This window comes from Psammomys obesus, unplaced genomic scaffold (genome assembly GCF_907164565.1).
Source record: "Psammomys obesus unplaced genomic scaffold, mPsaObe1.curated_primary_1811, whole genome shotgun sequence".
In the NCBI taxonomy this organism is placed as follows: Eukaryota; Metazoa; Chordata; class Mammalia; order Rodentia; family Muridae; genus Psammomys; species Psammomys obesus.
Window position 1 is genome coordinate 47,781,096 of NW_026585895.1, and position 14,106 is coordinate 47,795,201.

At 45.4% G+C, this 14,106-nt stretch overlaps 1 protein-coding gene across 3 annotated transcripts in view; it reads left to right on the top strand.

Moving 5' to 3' along the window:
• The window catches only part of Garnl3 (GTPase activating Rap/RanGAP domain like 3), a 139,910-nt gene that overhangs the window by 20,397 nt on the left and 105,407 nt on the right, over positions 1–14,106 (top strand). For all 3 annotated transcript variants that reach the window (XM_055600845.1, XM_055600844.1, XM_055600846.1), the window contains exon 2: positions 1,466–1,636. In XM_055600845.1, coding sequence (XP_055456820.1) covers positions 1,494–1,636 — 143 coding nt within the window. In that variant the 5' untranslated portion in view covers positions 1,466–1,493. The remainder of the gene's footprint in view (positions 1–1,465; positions 1,637–14,106) is intronic.

Genomic DNA, 14,106 nt, shown 5'->3' on the forward strand with positions numbered 1-14,106 from the left:
CCCTGACCCTCCAGTCCTCCTGCCATCTACCCTGTCACAATCTGTCAGGTTAAAAAGCAACTCTTGACCAAATGCTATTAAAGATTGCTTTTTAAATTTTTTTCAAAGACATTAAGAATATGGTTTATTTGAGCCAAATATGAATGACCATGGCCCCAGAACAAGGATTCAAGTTACCTGAATGACATGTTCTCCCTTATTATTATTATTTCCTTTCACTTCCCAATAATTGGATTTAGTTTTCTTTCACTTTCGCTTGAGGTCGGGTGAAGATGCTGCTGATTGAAATCATTCCAATCAGAGGGAACATTGCTGCTGCCTTCCGAGGTGATGAGCCCCTCCCTTTCAGAGGTGCCTGTCCCACCTTTTTCTGTGTGCCCTCAGAGGAAGAATGGGCACACCTCAGGAATGCACTTCGCAGTGCATATTTCTTTGCACAATCCATATGTCACTTCAAACAAGCAAGTACTGTTTCCAAACTAGATGCTATTACTCCTTAAGTGGGGAATTTGGTTCTTTGTATCTCTAGTTTTGTTGTCACTCTTGAGCCCTTTTTATGGTTATTAATGGCTTTAAATTTTTTAGATTCTTTTTTTATATGTGTGTGTTTTGCCTGAATATATGTCTATGCACCGTTTGTGTGTTTCCTTCCCTCCCGCAGAGGTAAAAAAGGGCACTGGATCTTCTGAAGTGACAAATGGTTGCAAGCCACCATGTGGTACTGGGAATAGAACCCAGGTCCTCTGCAAGAGTACCAAGCACTCTTAGCCACCGAGCCATTTCTCTGTCCCTCATGGCTGTTTAAACTAGAAATCAAGTGAAGCAAGAATACTTCTGGCCAGTAACAGTGATGGCAGTAGACCCTAGACCCCACCACTGCTAGGCTTCCACTGAGCTTTTCTTGCTCAGTCAGTACTGCCTTTCATATCAATGAACTGGTGATCTTTTAAATACTCACTGGATCTTTAGCTATAAATTGTCCATTGCTATAACAAAATACTATTGGCTGGGTGACTTTATAAAAGGAGTGTGGTTTATTTTGGTTCATAGTTTCGGTTAAAGTACGAGGGGCCACATGGTGATACTTTTCTTTCTGGAAGAGTCCTAATCTAATCCTAACCACTTCCCAAAGGTTCTGCCTCTACATGCTGTAGTCAGAATGCCTCCACCTTTTCAATACAGTGAGGGTTAAATTTCAAGGGACACTCAGTTCACATACAAATCATAAAAAGATCCTTTTGACTTATATTTATGGGTGATGTGGTCGTAGTTGAGGGGTGTGTTGGGATTTGGACTCCTGAGTAACATCCAATCAGATCATGATGTAGGCTTGCTGGGCACCTGGGCCTTTACTGTGCCTGTGTCCTCCTCCTTGATGCTCTTAAGCAGACAGGCCGCCCTTGGGCTATGGTGGGCCTGTAGTCTCCTCTGATTCTCAGCATCGGTCCCCTCTCCTTTTGCACAGCACAGCACCTCAGCCTCCAGGCCCACTGATGGATCCGCTGACCAAGGGGTCCTGTGGGAGTCAGCTGGCACAGACCCTTCTCTGGAAAGCAAAGTCGTCTCTCTCCTTCGGCATCCAGCCCCTTCAGACTTGGCCAACAAAAGACCCTGAACTAGAGTCCCAGGTCAACCTGTAAGTAAGTAAAAGAAGAAGTGTCTTGCCATGGCCCTTGCTCACCTTCTCTCACACGGGGGCAAGGGTGAGGGAGCTTGGGAGAATGTTCTGCTTCTGAATGTCTTACTCACGTATCTGGCAATATTCATGGGGCATCTGCTCTAGCCAAGCCTTGTACCAGACGTGATGAGCAGAATGATATAGTTCCTGCCTTAGGGGACTTACAGCTCATAGGCAGATAGTCACTTGCATGTGTTGCTGCAACGGAGAGTTCTAACAAGCTAAGAGCAGTGCTATGAAGTGGGTTATCTTGGTTCAGTAACTGTTTAGGAGTGTTTCTGTGTGCCGCCAGCATCCTTGTGGAAAAGGGAGGATGTCTTCTTTACCCTTCATTATCAAATTGTATGTGGAAAGAAATAACTTCAACACAGAAGAAATCCTAATGCTAACTGTAAAATCACTAAGACGATCAGTGACATTGAGGTATAATGATGTGACTGGCTGCAAGACAGAGGAAAAGCTTGGTCTATCCAACACATACTTACCAGATTTGCTGCACTTTGGGGAAGTCATAACAGTGGAAGGGCATGGATCAGAATCATCCAAGGAAGCCTAAGGAACAACTTGGGCCTAAGGTCCACCCCAGGGACTCTGTAGATCTGGAGAAGATGGAAGGGACATTACTTCCTGCCAGGAACTCACAGCATATCCAAAGAACTAGAGGAGCTAGCTAGAGCAGAAGCATCAGGGGGTGAGTGTTGGGGGTTCGGGAAGGATAAGCTCAACCTTGTTGGAGGAGCTGGGTCAGGCAGGAGATAGGTACCAAGGCTACTTTGAACATTGGCAAATGGCACAGAAAAGGCTCACATCCAGGAAGATGTGTTCCAGCATTGTTGACAAGTAATAAATCAGCTATTGTCAGCCTGGCCTGTGCATGACAGTACCTATTGAGAATCTACAGAGTCTCTACTGCTCCTCCAAAGTTCTGGTATTGAAAATTGGTCATAAGCACCAGTGATTCTCATCTGTGACCAACACTGAGTCAATTGTAGCCACCCAAGCTGGCAGCCTTGGGGCCCTATTGGCTAATGTGGTATAGGATGGGGCCTATAGAAGGTGGGGTGTTAGCTGTCACTGGGTGGACCACATTGCTAATAGGGTGGCTGAATTTCCCTGGGAGGGATCAATTTAAGCCCCTGGGCCCCAGTGGAGCCTCTTGAGTTGAGACTCTTCATTGGCAATTCTTCATGGCTACATAGGAATAGGTGGATTAGGCCAAGGACTATAGTAGGGACAGGCTAGACTCAAATGTGATTCCACCTGGAGCCTTTTGGAAAGCAAGCTAGAAAAGATGTTCTTCATGAACCACCACCTATTTTTATGAATAGGTTTATGAATGTGGGATTCTCATTCATAAACTCATTCATTCTGCAAAGACCGGTTACTTGTGTACAAGCACTTGCATGAACATCCTATTTAGTCATCACAAAAACAAACAAAAAACAGACAGTTACCTGTCATTAACTGTGCTCTACACACAAGGAAGTGGAGGACTGGGGGAGGGGGCAAGAGACTGTAGTTGTAACAGTGGAGATTTGATCCTTTGTTTGTCCAGTCAGTGCCTACCAGTTAACATTGTTGCATCAGAGAAAATTGTTTGTGGGATATCAGTATCCCCAGCACACTTTGGCAAATACCAAGTACTGTCAGTGGTGGATACCAGTGGAGTCAGCCAGGACAGTTCTGGGTATTTCTGAGGTACTACAGAGATCTGTTCTGAACCAGCAAAGGCTTCTGGTGTGTGTGTTTCCTTTGCTGTGACTAGCCTTGAACTGGGCATTAGAGTATAAAGGTAGAGTTAGGCTTACTGGTTACTTGGGTGTTTAGTGACTTCTCAGTGGGATAAGCAGCTGAAATCTGGGGGACTTTTCCGGGTAGGTGTGGAAAGAGAGACCTTTCCAGGTAGAGGAGACCATGTGTGCAAAGGTGAGCATCATTAAGGCATCCCAACTAGAAGGACGCCATGAGCAGTACGGTTTGGCTAATGGTGGAGTGATGAGCAGTGAGCTTGGATAAGTTGACAGAAGCTAAGATATTGAGAGGGAACTACTGGCCTGGATGCTGTAGATGGGGCAGCGACTATTCAGACTATTCCAGACACTGGGAAGATAATGGTTGCAGTGGGCAGCTAGGATTCATAAGATAGGTCTATTGGCAGGGCAGGAATGATGGGATTGAGCTCAAAGGGGTTGGAGGAAGGTTAGGATGGACCTGGATATACATGGGAGGCAAGAAAGTGAGCCTCAGAGTTCTGACTCTGGCATCCGGGTAGATTTTGGTCTTGTCTCCAATAAGAGAGGCTAAGACATGACAATCAAAGCCTAAGAGAGAGGCAAACGGAGAGCATGAGGTTATTATGCTATCAGGGTAGCTGATATTCTGGCTAGCTTAGTAGTCAGAAAGAGACAGGGGTCTGGAAAGTGAGTAGGGATTTACTGGGTGATGGAGACTGAGTTGTAGGAGTACTGTGAGGCTCTGACTGGGTCTTGAGTGTGTGCGAGAACTAGTCACATCTCCAGTGTGTTCAATGAGAAAGCCTGAAGGCTGGTAAAAGATGGACTTAAGGTGCCTGTCAGTTGTAAGTCACAGAAACCCAAGTCAGATTAGCTTAAACTAGGAAGGAGGGCAGAAAGCTTCATATAACCAGGCTAATGAGTGTGGCTCTGGCATAATGAGGTCCAAGGATGCCCATCTGTTGTCAAGATAGATTTTCTTTAGTCTTCTACCCTCCATCCCCAGCTCTACCTGCTTTTACCCGTGCATTTTCACCTGCTACATGTCATATGATCCCAGGCAGCCCAGATTATCTTTATAGCTTCGTGACTCAAAGTTAGAAGAATAACTTCTAACTCTAGTTAGAAGACTCTGGGAAAGGGCCCTAGTTACCCAGCCTGGTCTCCCAGGGACTGTCCCTCATTGGGGCTCAATGTGATAGTTCTTACCTTGCTAAGCAGAGCAGCCTTGGAGAAGAAAAGGAGTGACCAGGAGGCAAGAGGACAGGATGCAACCTAGTCATGAAAGCCAGAGGTTGAGGAAAGGCAGTGTGGCTCACCACAAACAAAGCTGAGGAGATTTTGTCAAAAACATGAATTGCAGAATCTGTTTACTGAGAATTCCTAGAAGTGAGAGCCAGGAATCTGGGTGAAGGGACAAGTGCAACACAAGTCTTGAACTGAAGTGAGAATTGTTTGACTGTGTTTATCAGGAAGCCATGACACACCTCTGAGAGGCAAAGTATGCTGGGAATGTAGGGGCGCAACTTTCTGAGGTGTTTTTCACTTTTCCAACCTAATAGACCATGAGGTAAAATTTCCTCACAGAGGTATTATAAAGAGTCTATCAGAAGGATGGCCATTCTGTGCTTCCTAAAATGATGTCAGTCAGGAGGGAAGACCTTTGGATTTGGCTGCCTTCCATTATCTTCTGGTTCTTGTTGGTTGGGTAGTCTCTTTCCAACTGCCATAATGGTGCACTTCTGAGATGTGTTGGAATTCGGACTCAGTCCTCTTTCAGGATTTAGTGATAGTTTCCTTTTGATCTTTTGAGGAATTTACCATATATTTGAAAGTTTGTCACCAACATGTACTACTGAGCAATAGTTTTTTAATAAGGGCATTAAAAAAATAGCTTTCAAAAACTTTGAACGACCACATGCTCCTGATGAAAAGCCACTTTATTTTAAAACACAACCTGAGATGGTAAGCTTTTTGGTGTCCAATCAGGAACATTCTGTTCCCTTTTTTTGTGTTTTTATGAAGGAGGGGTTATGGGAGATGGTCCTAAACTGGAGTGACCACGCCAAGAGCAGCAGTTCTGCTGGTGGGGTCAGCAGAGTCTGACTTGCAGTGTGTTATGTTTGGGGGCTGCTAGGATGTCCACTGGCTGTGTCCAGTAGTTGGGGAGCCATGTCCCTCGGGAGTTTTAAAGCTTTGAATCCTTTCCACTACAGGAAGAGACTGGGCTGCTCATATGACTCCTCGAGTTGACCCTCCCTCTCTCAGATCTGCCGTGGCTTGTAGGACTTGTACTTTGTTTTGCTTCCTGTCTCCATTTGGGAAACCCACTTGAGTCCTCTAGAAGCTGATATAGAGGCCTGTCTATCTGTCCCCTGTGGGAGCTTGACAGTCATGAGACAACAGCTCCCTGGCCACCACCCGAGCAACCATCTGTCTACGAGTGCATCTCTCCCCTAGGGTTGTCAGGAGTCTGAACTTGAGGGGAAGCAGAAGGAGCCTGTTTGGATATACAACTTGGCCTGTTGCTACCAGTGAAACACTGACAATAACACTGCCTAGCTCCTGTCACTCCTTTTCTGGCAGCAGTCATGGAGAGGAGAAAGGCGAGGATGGTTCCAAGCCTGCTTTCTCCTGTGTCTTAATTCATTTGCTCTTCCCTATCTGCACTGAGTCCCTGCACATGCAAGTACTCACTAATATTTGTGAGGTGACAGAAAGCAAAGAGGCCAGTTGGGAGGCTTCCATAACGATGTGGGTCTGCGCTGAAGGAAATAACAGAGGGCAGGCAAGACACTGGCAGGGAATGCAGTAGTCACTGGTGTATGGTGCTGCGTTATCCATAGTAGTAAAATACCAGAAGCCATCTAACCAGAGGAGTGGCTGGATAAATAAGGCTCTTTCAGTGGAGTACTGCACAGTCCTAAGACTACAGGAGCCTTACCAGATTACAAAAACCACCAAGGCACACCAAGCAAAGCTGCCACACGGGTATGAGTAGGGTTGTGTGTGCACTTATGACTTGTTTTCCATGGGAGACCCATTCTGGCATACTTGGGCTCCTGCAGACAGCAGAATCCTTGCATTGTATGGACATAGTTTGCTTATAACTTGCACACCTCCTCTCCTATTCATCGCATCATCTCGACACCAGTCACAAATGCTACACTGATGCGCGCTGTGCTGTATTGTTTAGAGACTGAGAAGAGGGTCTGTACGTGTGCAGTACTGATGCTGAGAAAATGGGGATGGGGCTTAGATAATTTCAACCCATGTTCGCTTGAGTCCACAGATGTGAACCTGTAAGTGCAGAAGCCTGGCCGCAGTGTGCTGCTGTTTGTGTTAGGAGAAGGGAAGAGAGGTCTGGGAGATGGTTTCGTGGATAAAGTACTTGCCACACAACTGTGGTTCAGATGTAGGCATCTCGGCTTGCCTATAATCCCCATACTCACGGAGATAGGAGATCCCTGGGGCAAACTGGCTAAAATAGCCAAATCACTGAGCTTTGGGTTCAACTGAGAGGCCTTGCCTCAATATAGAATGTGGAGAGTAGCTGAAGAAGATACCTGATGTCAACTTCTGGCCTCCATAGGCATGCCCACACACATGCACCCGAATGTGTGCATACATGCACACACATGTGAACACATACATACACCACACATACACAGACATGCAGAACAAGAGGCAGGAGGACAGGCACAATTGCTCAGTGAGCAAAGAGATTGCTGTGCAAGCCTAGCAGCAATGGATCCCATGCTCAGGAGCCATGTAAAAATGGAAGGAGAAAACCAAGTCCACAGTTTTTTCTGGCCTCCACACGTTAGCCCCCTCGAACATATGAAAACACACACCGATGATAAATTAAAAGGAAGTGGAAGCAGATGGGTATGTATTTCTCTCCTTCCTGAATGTGTACAGCAGCATGTCTGGCAAGATGAGAAGCCATCCATGGTGCTGTGGGCGGGGCACTCGGGCAGGAGAAGGGAGATTTCCCACTTGCATCCTCATGTTGACAGGCTTTGAAGCAGGTGCGTGTGCTGCCCCCTTGAACAAAATCCACATATACAGATTCTGTTGCGTGGTGTTGAAAAGTTAGTGCAATGGCGGGGGCACAGTGTTCAGTAACTAGCGAGGTGCCAATAGGAAATGAGAGACCTTAGGTGGCAGTGCAGAGAGTGGCAGTCTGGCTCAGAGCGATCAGGAGAGTGATTTGGGGTGTGTTATGTTTTGGGGGCTGTTAGGGTATATGTGGAACTGTGCTCAACAGTTGAAAGTTATAGTTTGCAGATGGAAGAATCTGAGCTGGAGGTTTGCTGTGAGGAGTTATATTAGTATTGAGGTCATGTTTGTAGGCTCAGGAGAAATGAAGTGCTCCTGGGAGGAAGGTGGCCTGACTTGAAGGGGGAAAGTAAATCACTGACAGTGACATGGAGTTAAGGATGCTGCTGACTGAAGCCCACGGAGAGGACTCATTTGTTGCTGCTTTGTGTGACCTAAAAACAGGCAAGAAATGGCCTCACTCTCTGTGAGGACAGCCTGGCCCCTTTCTGGATGCCCAGAGCTCAGGATTGAACTCCCCAGCCCCTGCAGGAATAACCTCCAAAAGCTACCATTTCTCTCTAAGGAGGTTATACCACTGCTAAGAATGGCATTCCTTGGACTATTCAAGTCTTGTTTTTTCCAGTTTTATACTCCGTAAGGACCAGAAACCTATTTGGGGTGCTGAACTCAGAGTACAGAACCAGGGACACAAGGATACAGTGTGAATACTGATCATGTGTCCTATGCTTTTATACATCAGTGGCTCTGCCCAAACCCACCTTTGCAGCACTCACTTCTGCAAATCCCGCATTAACCGTAAGAAGTGGCCAGCTTTTTCCTGTTGTCTCCTAGAGTAATGCATGTTGTAGTTCTGAAACTTCTGTCTCCTACATTTCTGTGTGTTCGGTTTATCTGTTTACTCTGAAGAATATCCTCTCTTCTCTCAAACATCCTGTGCTGTGAGTCTCACAGTTTCATTTTCTTAGAAGAGTCTCTGCATCAGAGCAGCTTAGAGAACAAGCGTTTTGGAAAGCACTTTAGGTTCATCGTTTGATCTGTAAAAGCACCAAGAAAGAGTTAGCTGCCTTCCCCATAGTGTGTTCTGAGTGTGCCTGCAGGGACACTGAGCACAGATCAGCATGGAATTGTTTGTGTACTGCCTTTTTAAAAACTCTTGTTTATGTTTCTTATCTTTTTCTCCCTACACCACCCAATCCCTTCTAACACCCCATCACCAGGTAGGAGAGAGAAAGGGTTGGTGGGAGAGGGGACACAGTTCTCTTAGCTGCTTCCTGCTGGTCAGGGTCGTGGGGTTCCTTGGAGCCAGTCCAGTCCTTGTTTCAGGAGCTCTCCAACTTCTTGTGTCACAACAGCAACCAGCAGCAAGTGGGAAGCAGGAGCAGCCTTGTTCTTTCTCAGATCACCACTTTCTGGGCTCTGGTTTTCAGTCTCCAGGGTCCTCTGATCTGCAGCTGGCAAAAAGCTCTTCTCAGAGCCCACACGAAGCAAATAGTCTGCTGCTGTGGAGCATCTGAATTAGTCCGACATTCTCCACCTGGGACCAAAACAAAAACATGTTTATATCCACAACATGGAGTAGGCTCTAATCCAGTCCACACACTCACAATACATCTTTTCTCTTCTTGGTTACCTCAGGCAAGATTCATGACAGTTCAACAGACTGTTTTTTTTTTTTTTTTTTTTTGTTTTTTGTTTGAGACTACATGTTTGACATACTGGTATTGACTATGAAGGGATCACAATATGCCACTTTGGCATAAAGAGTATTTTGAGCTGAGAGTAACTGAGAAAAAAAACAAACAAACACAGGAAGCTCTCTCCCTGTCTACTGAAAGCAGGGCCTGCCCCCTGGGGGAAGTTGTCCCTTCTTTCTCCTGAACCAAGAGGACAGCTGTTTTCAAAATGGAAGATGAAGGCATGAGCTGAGTCTGTATAAACCAGCCTTACTGAGAGGCCCTGCCTGCATTCAGCTTTCTCTATGCTTACCTTTCCAGGGTTTACCCATAGAAGTTTCAAACATCTCTCTTCCTGGCTGGTCACCTCACTGTGCATTGCTTTTTGTTAGAAGTGGTAACAGGTCCCCAAATGTATTTGTTTCTTTGGGCTTCCTTTTCTTTCCTTTTCTTCAAGCCTCCATTGTATAAAATTAGAAGAGGCTGTGTTTGTCTTTTCTAATTCCATTACTCTGTCTTTGGCCAGTTCAATTTGCAGGCAATCAGGTAGAGAACATAAGGAGTGGCGAAGGAAAATTTCCTTCCCTGACAGTACTTTCCCAAAGTGACACAATTTTAGACTATAGCAAATTTTAGCTTCTCCTACATTTTCCACAAATATGCATTTATTTTTTATTGCATTCAAACCAGGCACCATCATAAGTGCTGTCATATGCCTCTGCTCAGTAAATTCAACAGCAAGTACCATGATCAGCATTTGTTGAATTAGTTCATTGATCAAATCTTGTTGTCATTGCTGAGGCCCATGAAGGGGCTGTTTCTTGTCAAAGCTCACAGAGTGATTTCCTTGTGGGCTAGACAGAGATAAGTAATTATCAGGCAATCTTTATGAGCATACAACTTCTCTAAATGTATAGATATTAGTTCATCTAAGTCTTGTTTCCTAGTTCTCTTTTTTTTTTTCCCATTAAGCTATAATTTGTATACATAAACACAAGGATCCTTTTTTCCCCCTGAGACAGAGTTTCTCTGTGTAGGCCTTTCTATCCTGAAACTCATTCTGTTGACCAGGCTGGTCTCAAAATCAGAGATCCACCAACTTCTGCCTCCACAGTGCTTCCACTGTTCAGGGAAGAAAACACAAGAATCTTAAGTAGAACAATTAGGTTCATTTTGATGGTTGCAGGTGACTAAGTTTTTAATGTTCTGTCAGTCTCAGTTGTATTGCCTGCTTAGGAAAGCCACTAATCTCAACACTAGCTTTGTCATCAAATGTCATTTGGCCATTGTGAGGGCTCTTACTGCCTTTTTGTTGTTGTTGTTGTTCAGTCACACTACTGGTCTTATATTAACATCTGAATTGGTTTTGTTTTGTTTTTTAGATTAACCTGAGGGGCTTACACTATTCATGTCTGATTCAAAAACAAATTTCACATATACACTATGTAACTCAGCTCACCTCAGCCACCTATGGAGTCTATGAGCACAGGGCTTGTCTCTCTGGGCCTGACCCTAGAGAGTGCTCTGAAATGGTCTATGTGTTTGTCCTGTCCCATTCTTGGTCACTTCTGCAGTGTAGCTGACCTCATCTCTAGTGACTCCCAACCTCCCATGAAGGAGAAACCTCTAGGATGTGGCAGCTTTTATGTATGTGAAAGACTTTGCCATAGAAGTGACCTTAATTTGTTTTTTGTGGCCCCCAAGGGGCTGGCTGTCTTGCATACATGCATTAATTCACTGATCCAGCCATCCATTATTTAAAAAACAAACAAAACAACAACAACAACAACAAAAAACCACTAAGGGCCAACTCTGTGCCAGGTATTATGTCAAATGCTAAGGATTCAGCCTTGAACAGAAATAACAAGATTAAATTCTGGTGGAATGACAGATGTTAATCAAATCTCTCTTTGTAATATATAGCCTAGGGAAAGGGGGTATTGGAGAAGGTAAAGTTTGGAGAGGACACTCTAGGTCTTAGGGCAGAAAGAAACTCAGCAAGTTGAAGAGGGAGGAAGGCTGTGTGGCTGGAGGGCTGGAGGGAGAGGGAGCAGAGCCAGACTCGGCAGGTGGCCGGGGGTGTAAGTGATGGTGAGGAAGTTTAGGGAAAATGAAAGGGTGTAGATGTAGGCCCAGCTGGCGGAAGTGAAGCTTCGATGGTTTTCAACTTGATATAGAGAAAACCTGTTTAACAGGAAGAATGGAGACCCTTGGGGCATAGTGTGGATAAGGAGAGCCTTTTGAAGTAGCTGGTGAAGGTCACAGATACTGGGCTGGACACCAGATGGTGCCTAAGTCTGCAGTCCCGGGAGTCTCCAGAATTCTCCCCCCCACCCAAGGAAGGGAGACAGAGAGGGGTGGTTTGTGGGGTTTTATAGAGGAAGTGCTTTGCGTTAGCATCCAATGGGTGAGAAAGGAGCCTGGCAGTGTTTCCCAGGCTGGCTGTAATAGCATCGTGGATGGAATATATTTTTGTTAAAATTGCAGGTGTGTAGATCCCACTTCTGAAGCTGCATATCAAGGAGCTGGCAGTGAGAACTGAGCATCTCTATATTTAGGCGAAAATACTCTTAGAGCAAACTTTGAAACTTGTGCAAGGAAAGAGCGAGACTGCACATCGTGGTGGTGCATTTTATATGTCAGAAAAATTAAGACCATAATGGAAGAGATTTAAAATATCTAGGTTCACATTTGAGATTTTTCAGCCTCATCAATAGAGATACCAGGAACAAAAGGAAAACCGCGGTCTGGAAGTTTTCTGTAATTTATTCACTAAGAAAGCACTGGTGTTCAGAAGATATAAACCCTAAGAGTAATTAGGGAAAGATGTGGGTGAGAAACATGAAATAGGGAGCTCGGAAAATGGATGAGCACTGGAGAGGCAGAGGCAGCAGATCTTGTGCTGGAGGTCAGCCTGCTCTACAAAGCAACAAAGGACACCCAGGGCTATTACACAGAGAAACCCTGTCTTGAAAAAAAGAAAACAAAAGTGGGGGGGCACAACGGCCAGGAAGGTTAGGGGAAAATGGCCTTAGATAACTTGAGGAAGCAAATTAAAACCACACCTCCTTGGGACAGCATTGAATACCCTTCACACTGGCAGCCCCAGTGCTGGCTAGGACCTGAAGCAAGGAGAACCTGTGAGCTCCTGGAGAATGCGCAGGGAATACAGTTTGTCAGTTGGCAGGAAAAGTAACAATGTACATGACCCAACCTCACAGTTTCACTCCTGGATGTATAATCTGGGGATCACTTGTTCCTTTGGTCAAGGGTATATTGCAAGCATTGTTTAAATGTTAGAAGCAAGGCCTGCAAGATGGCTTTCCAGGTAAAGGTACTCTTTGCCCAGCCTAAAGACCAAAGATTGATCTTCAGGATCCACCTGGTGACAAAAGGAAAGAACCCATTCACACAGCTTGTCTTCCGACAGCCCCCACCCCTCACCATCATAGTACTTGCACATACACATACATAAACAGACACATATAAATGTAACTTGTAAAAGTTACAAACAGAAGTGTCTGACACTGGAGAGTGAGATGGGAAGTGATACTCAGGACACTGTATCCAGGGCCTGGTGCATGAATTAGAGCTACAAGTGCACCAGTACAAGCCTATGCATGGTGTTCAACCAGAGAAGCAACTTGCAGAAAGCTATGCATGTGGTAAAGTGTTCATTTATGTGACAGAGTGTGGCACACTTGCTTCTGTGGGTTGTAGAGTTGTAAAAATATGGGGTGGGAGTAGACACCTGCTAAGTTTACAACTGCTTCAGAGGGGTGAGGGATAAAAATATAAAAATTGGGCAAGGGAGAAGCTCACCAGTGTTTCCGGTGTATTTATTGTATTCATTGTGTAAGTCTTTTTTAAAGTTTTTTGAGACAGGGTTTCTCTGTGTAGCCTCAGCTGTCCTGGACTTGCTTTGTAGACCAGGCTGCCCTCAAACTCATAGAGATCCACCTGCCTTTGCTTCCCTGAGTGCTGGGATCACAGGTGTGCACCACTGTGCCTGGCTCATTGTGTAATTCTTTATCTTGAAATACTTCAAAATTAAAGGAAAGTGTCCAAATTATTTTTTATTTTAGAGTATTTTATTTTATGTGTGTGTATGTGCACCATGTCAGTACCTGGTGCCCATGGAGGTAGGAAGAGGGCATTGAATCCCCTGGAACTGGAGTTACAGATGTTTGTGAGCCACCATGTGGGTGATGGGAACTGAACCTGAGCCCTCTGCAATAGAAACAAGTACTTTAACCACTGAACCATCTCTCTAGCCACTGAAGACGATTTTGATACAAAGATGGGGTTGGGAGCCAAGGCCTAGAACCCATGCTTCTTCATTTTTGGTATGATTATACAACTTGGGAGAGCTGGGTGGAGTTTCGATCCTGTCTCATTAGGTCCAGAGCAGGGTCTAGGACTCTGCATGTCTAGCTAGCTCAAGTGCCACTGCACTTCTGCAGTTCTGGTCATCTGGGCACTGTGTAGAGGAATCCACTCTGGGTAATGTGTCCCTCATTAAGGCCTGGGTCAGTTAGGAGTAAATCTTGTGAATTCCAGGTGGGAAGCATGGAGAACCTGAAGAGACAGACTTTGAAGGGTGTTCTAGCTTGATCTCAGTTGCTTTGATGAAACCACTCTGACCATAGACAACTTGGGGGAGGAATGAGTTTACTTGCTTATACTTCTGGGGCATGGTCCGTCAGTGAGGGATGTCAGGGCAGGAACCTAGAGGCAGGAACCGAAGCAGAACCATGGAATGCTGCTGACTGACTTGCTCAGTGGATGCTCAGCTATCTTTCTTATACAGTCCAGGCCCCAGGGATGGTGCTGTTCATGGCATGTTGGCCCTCCCCACATCAACTGTCAATGAAGACAGTCTCTTACAGGCATGGCACAGGCCAGGCTCATTGAGACAGTTTTTAGATGAGGTTCCTCCCCCCCAAGGGGACTCTGG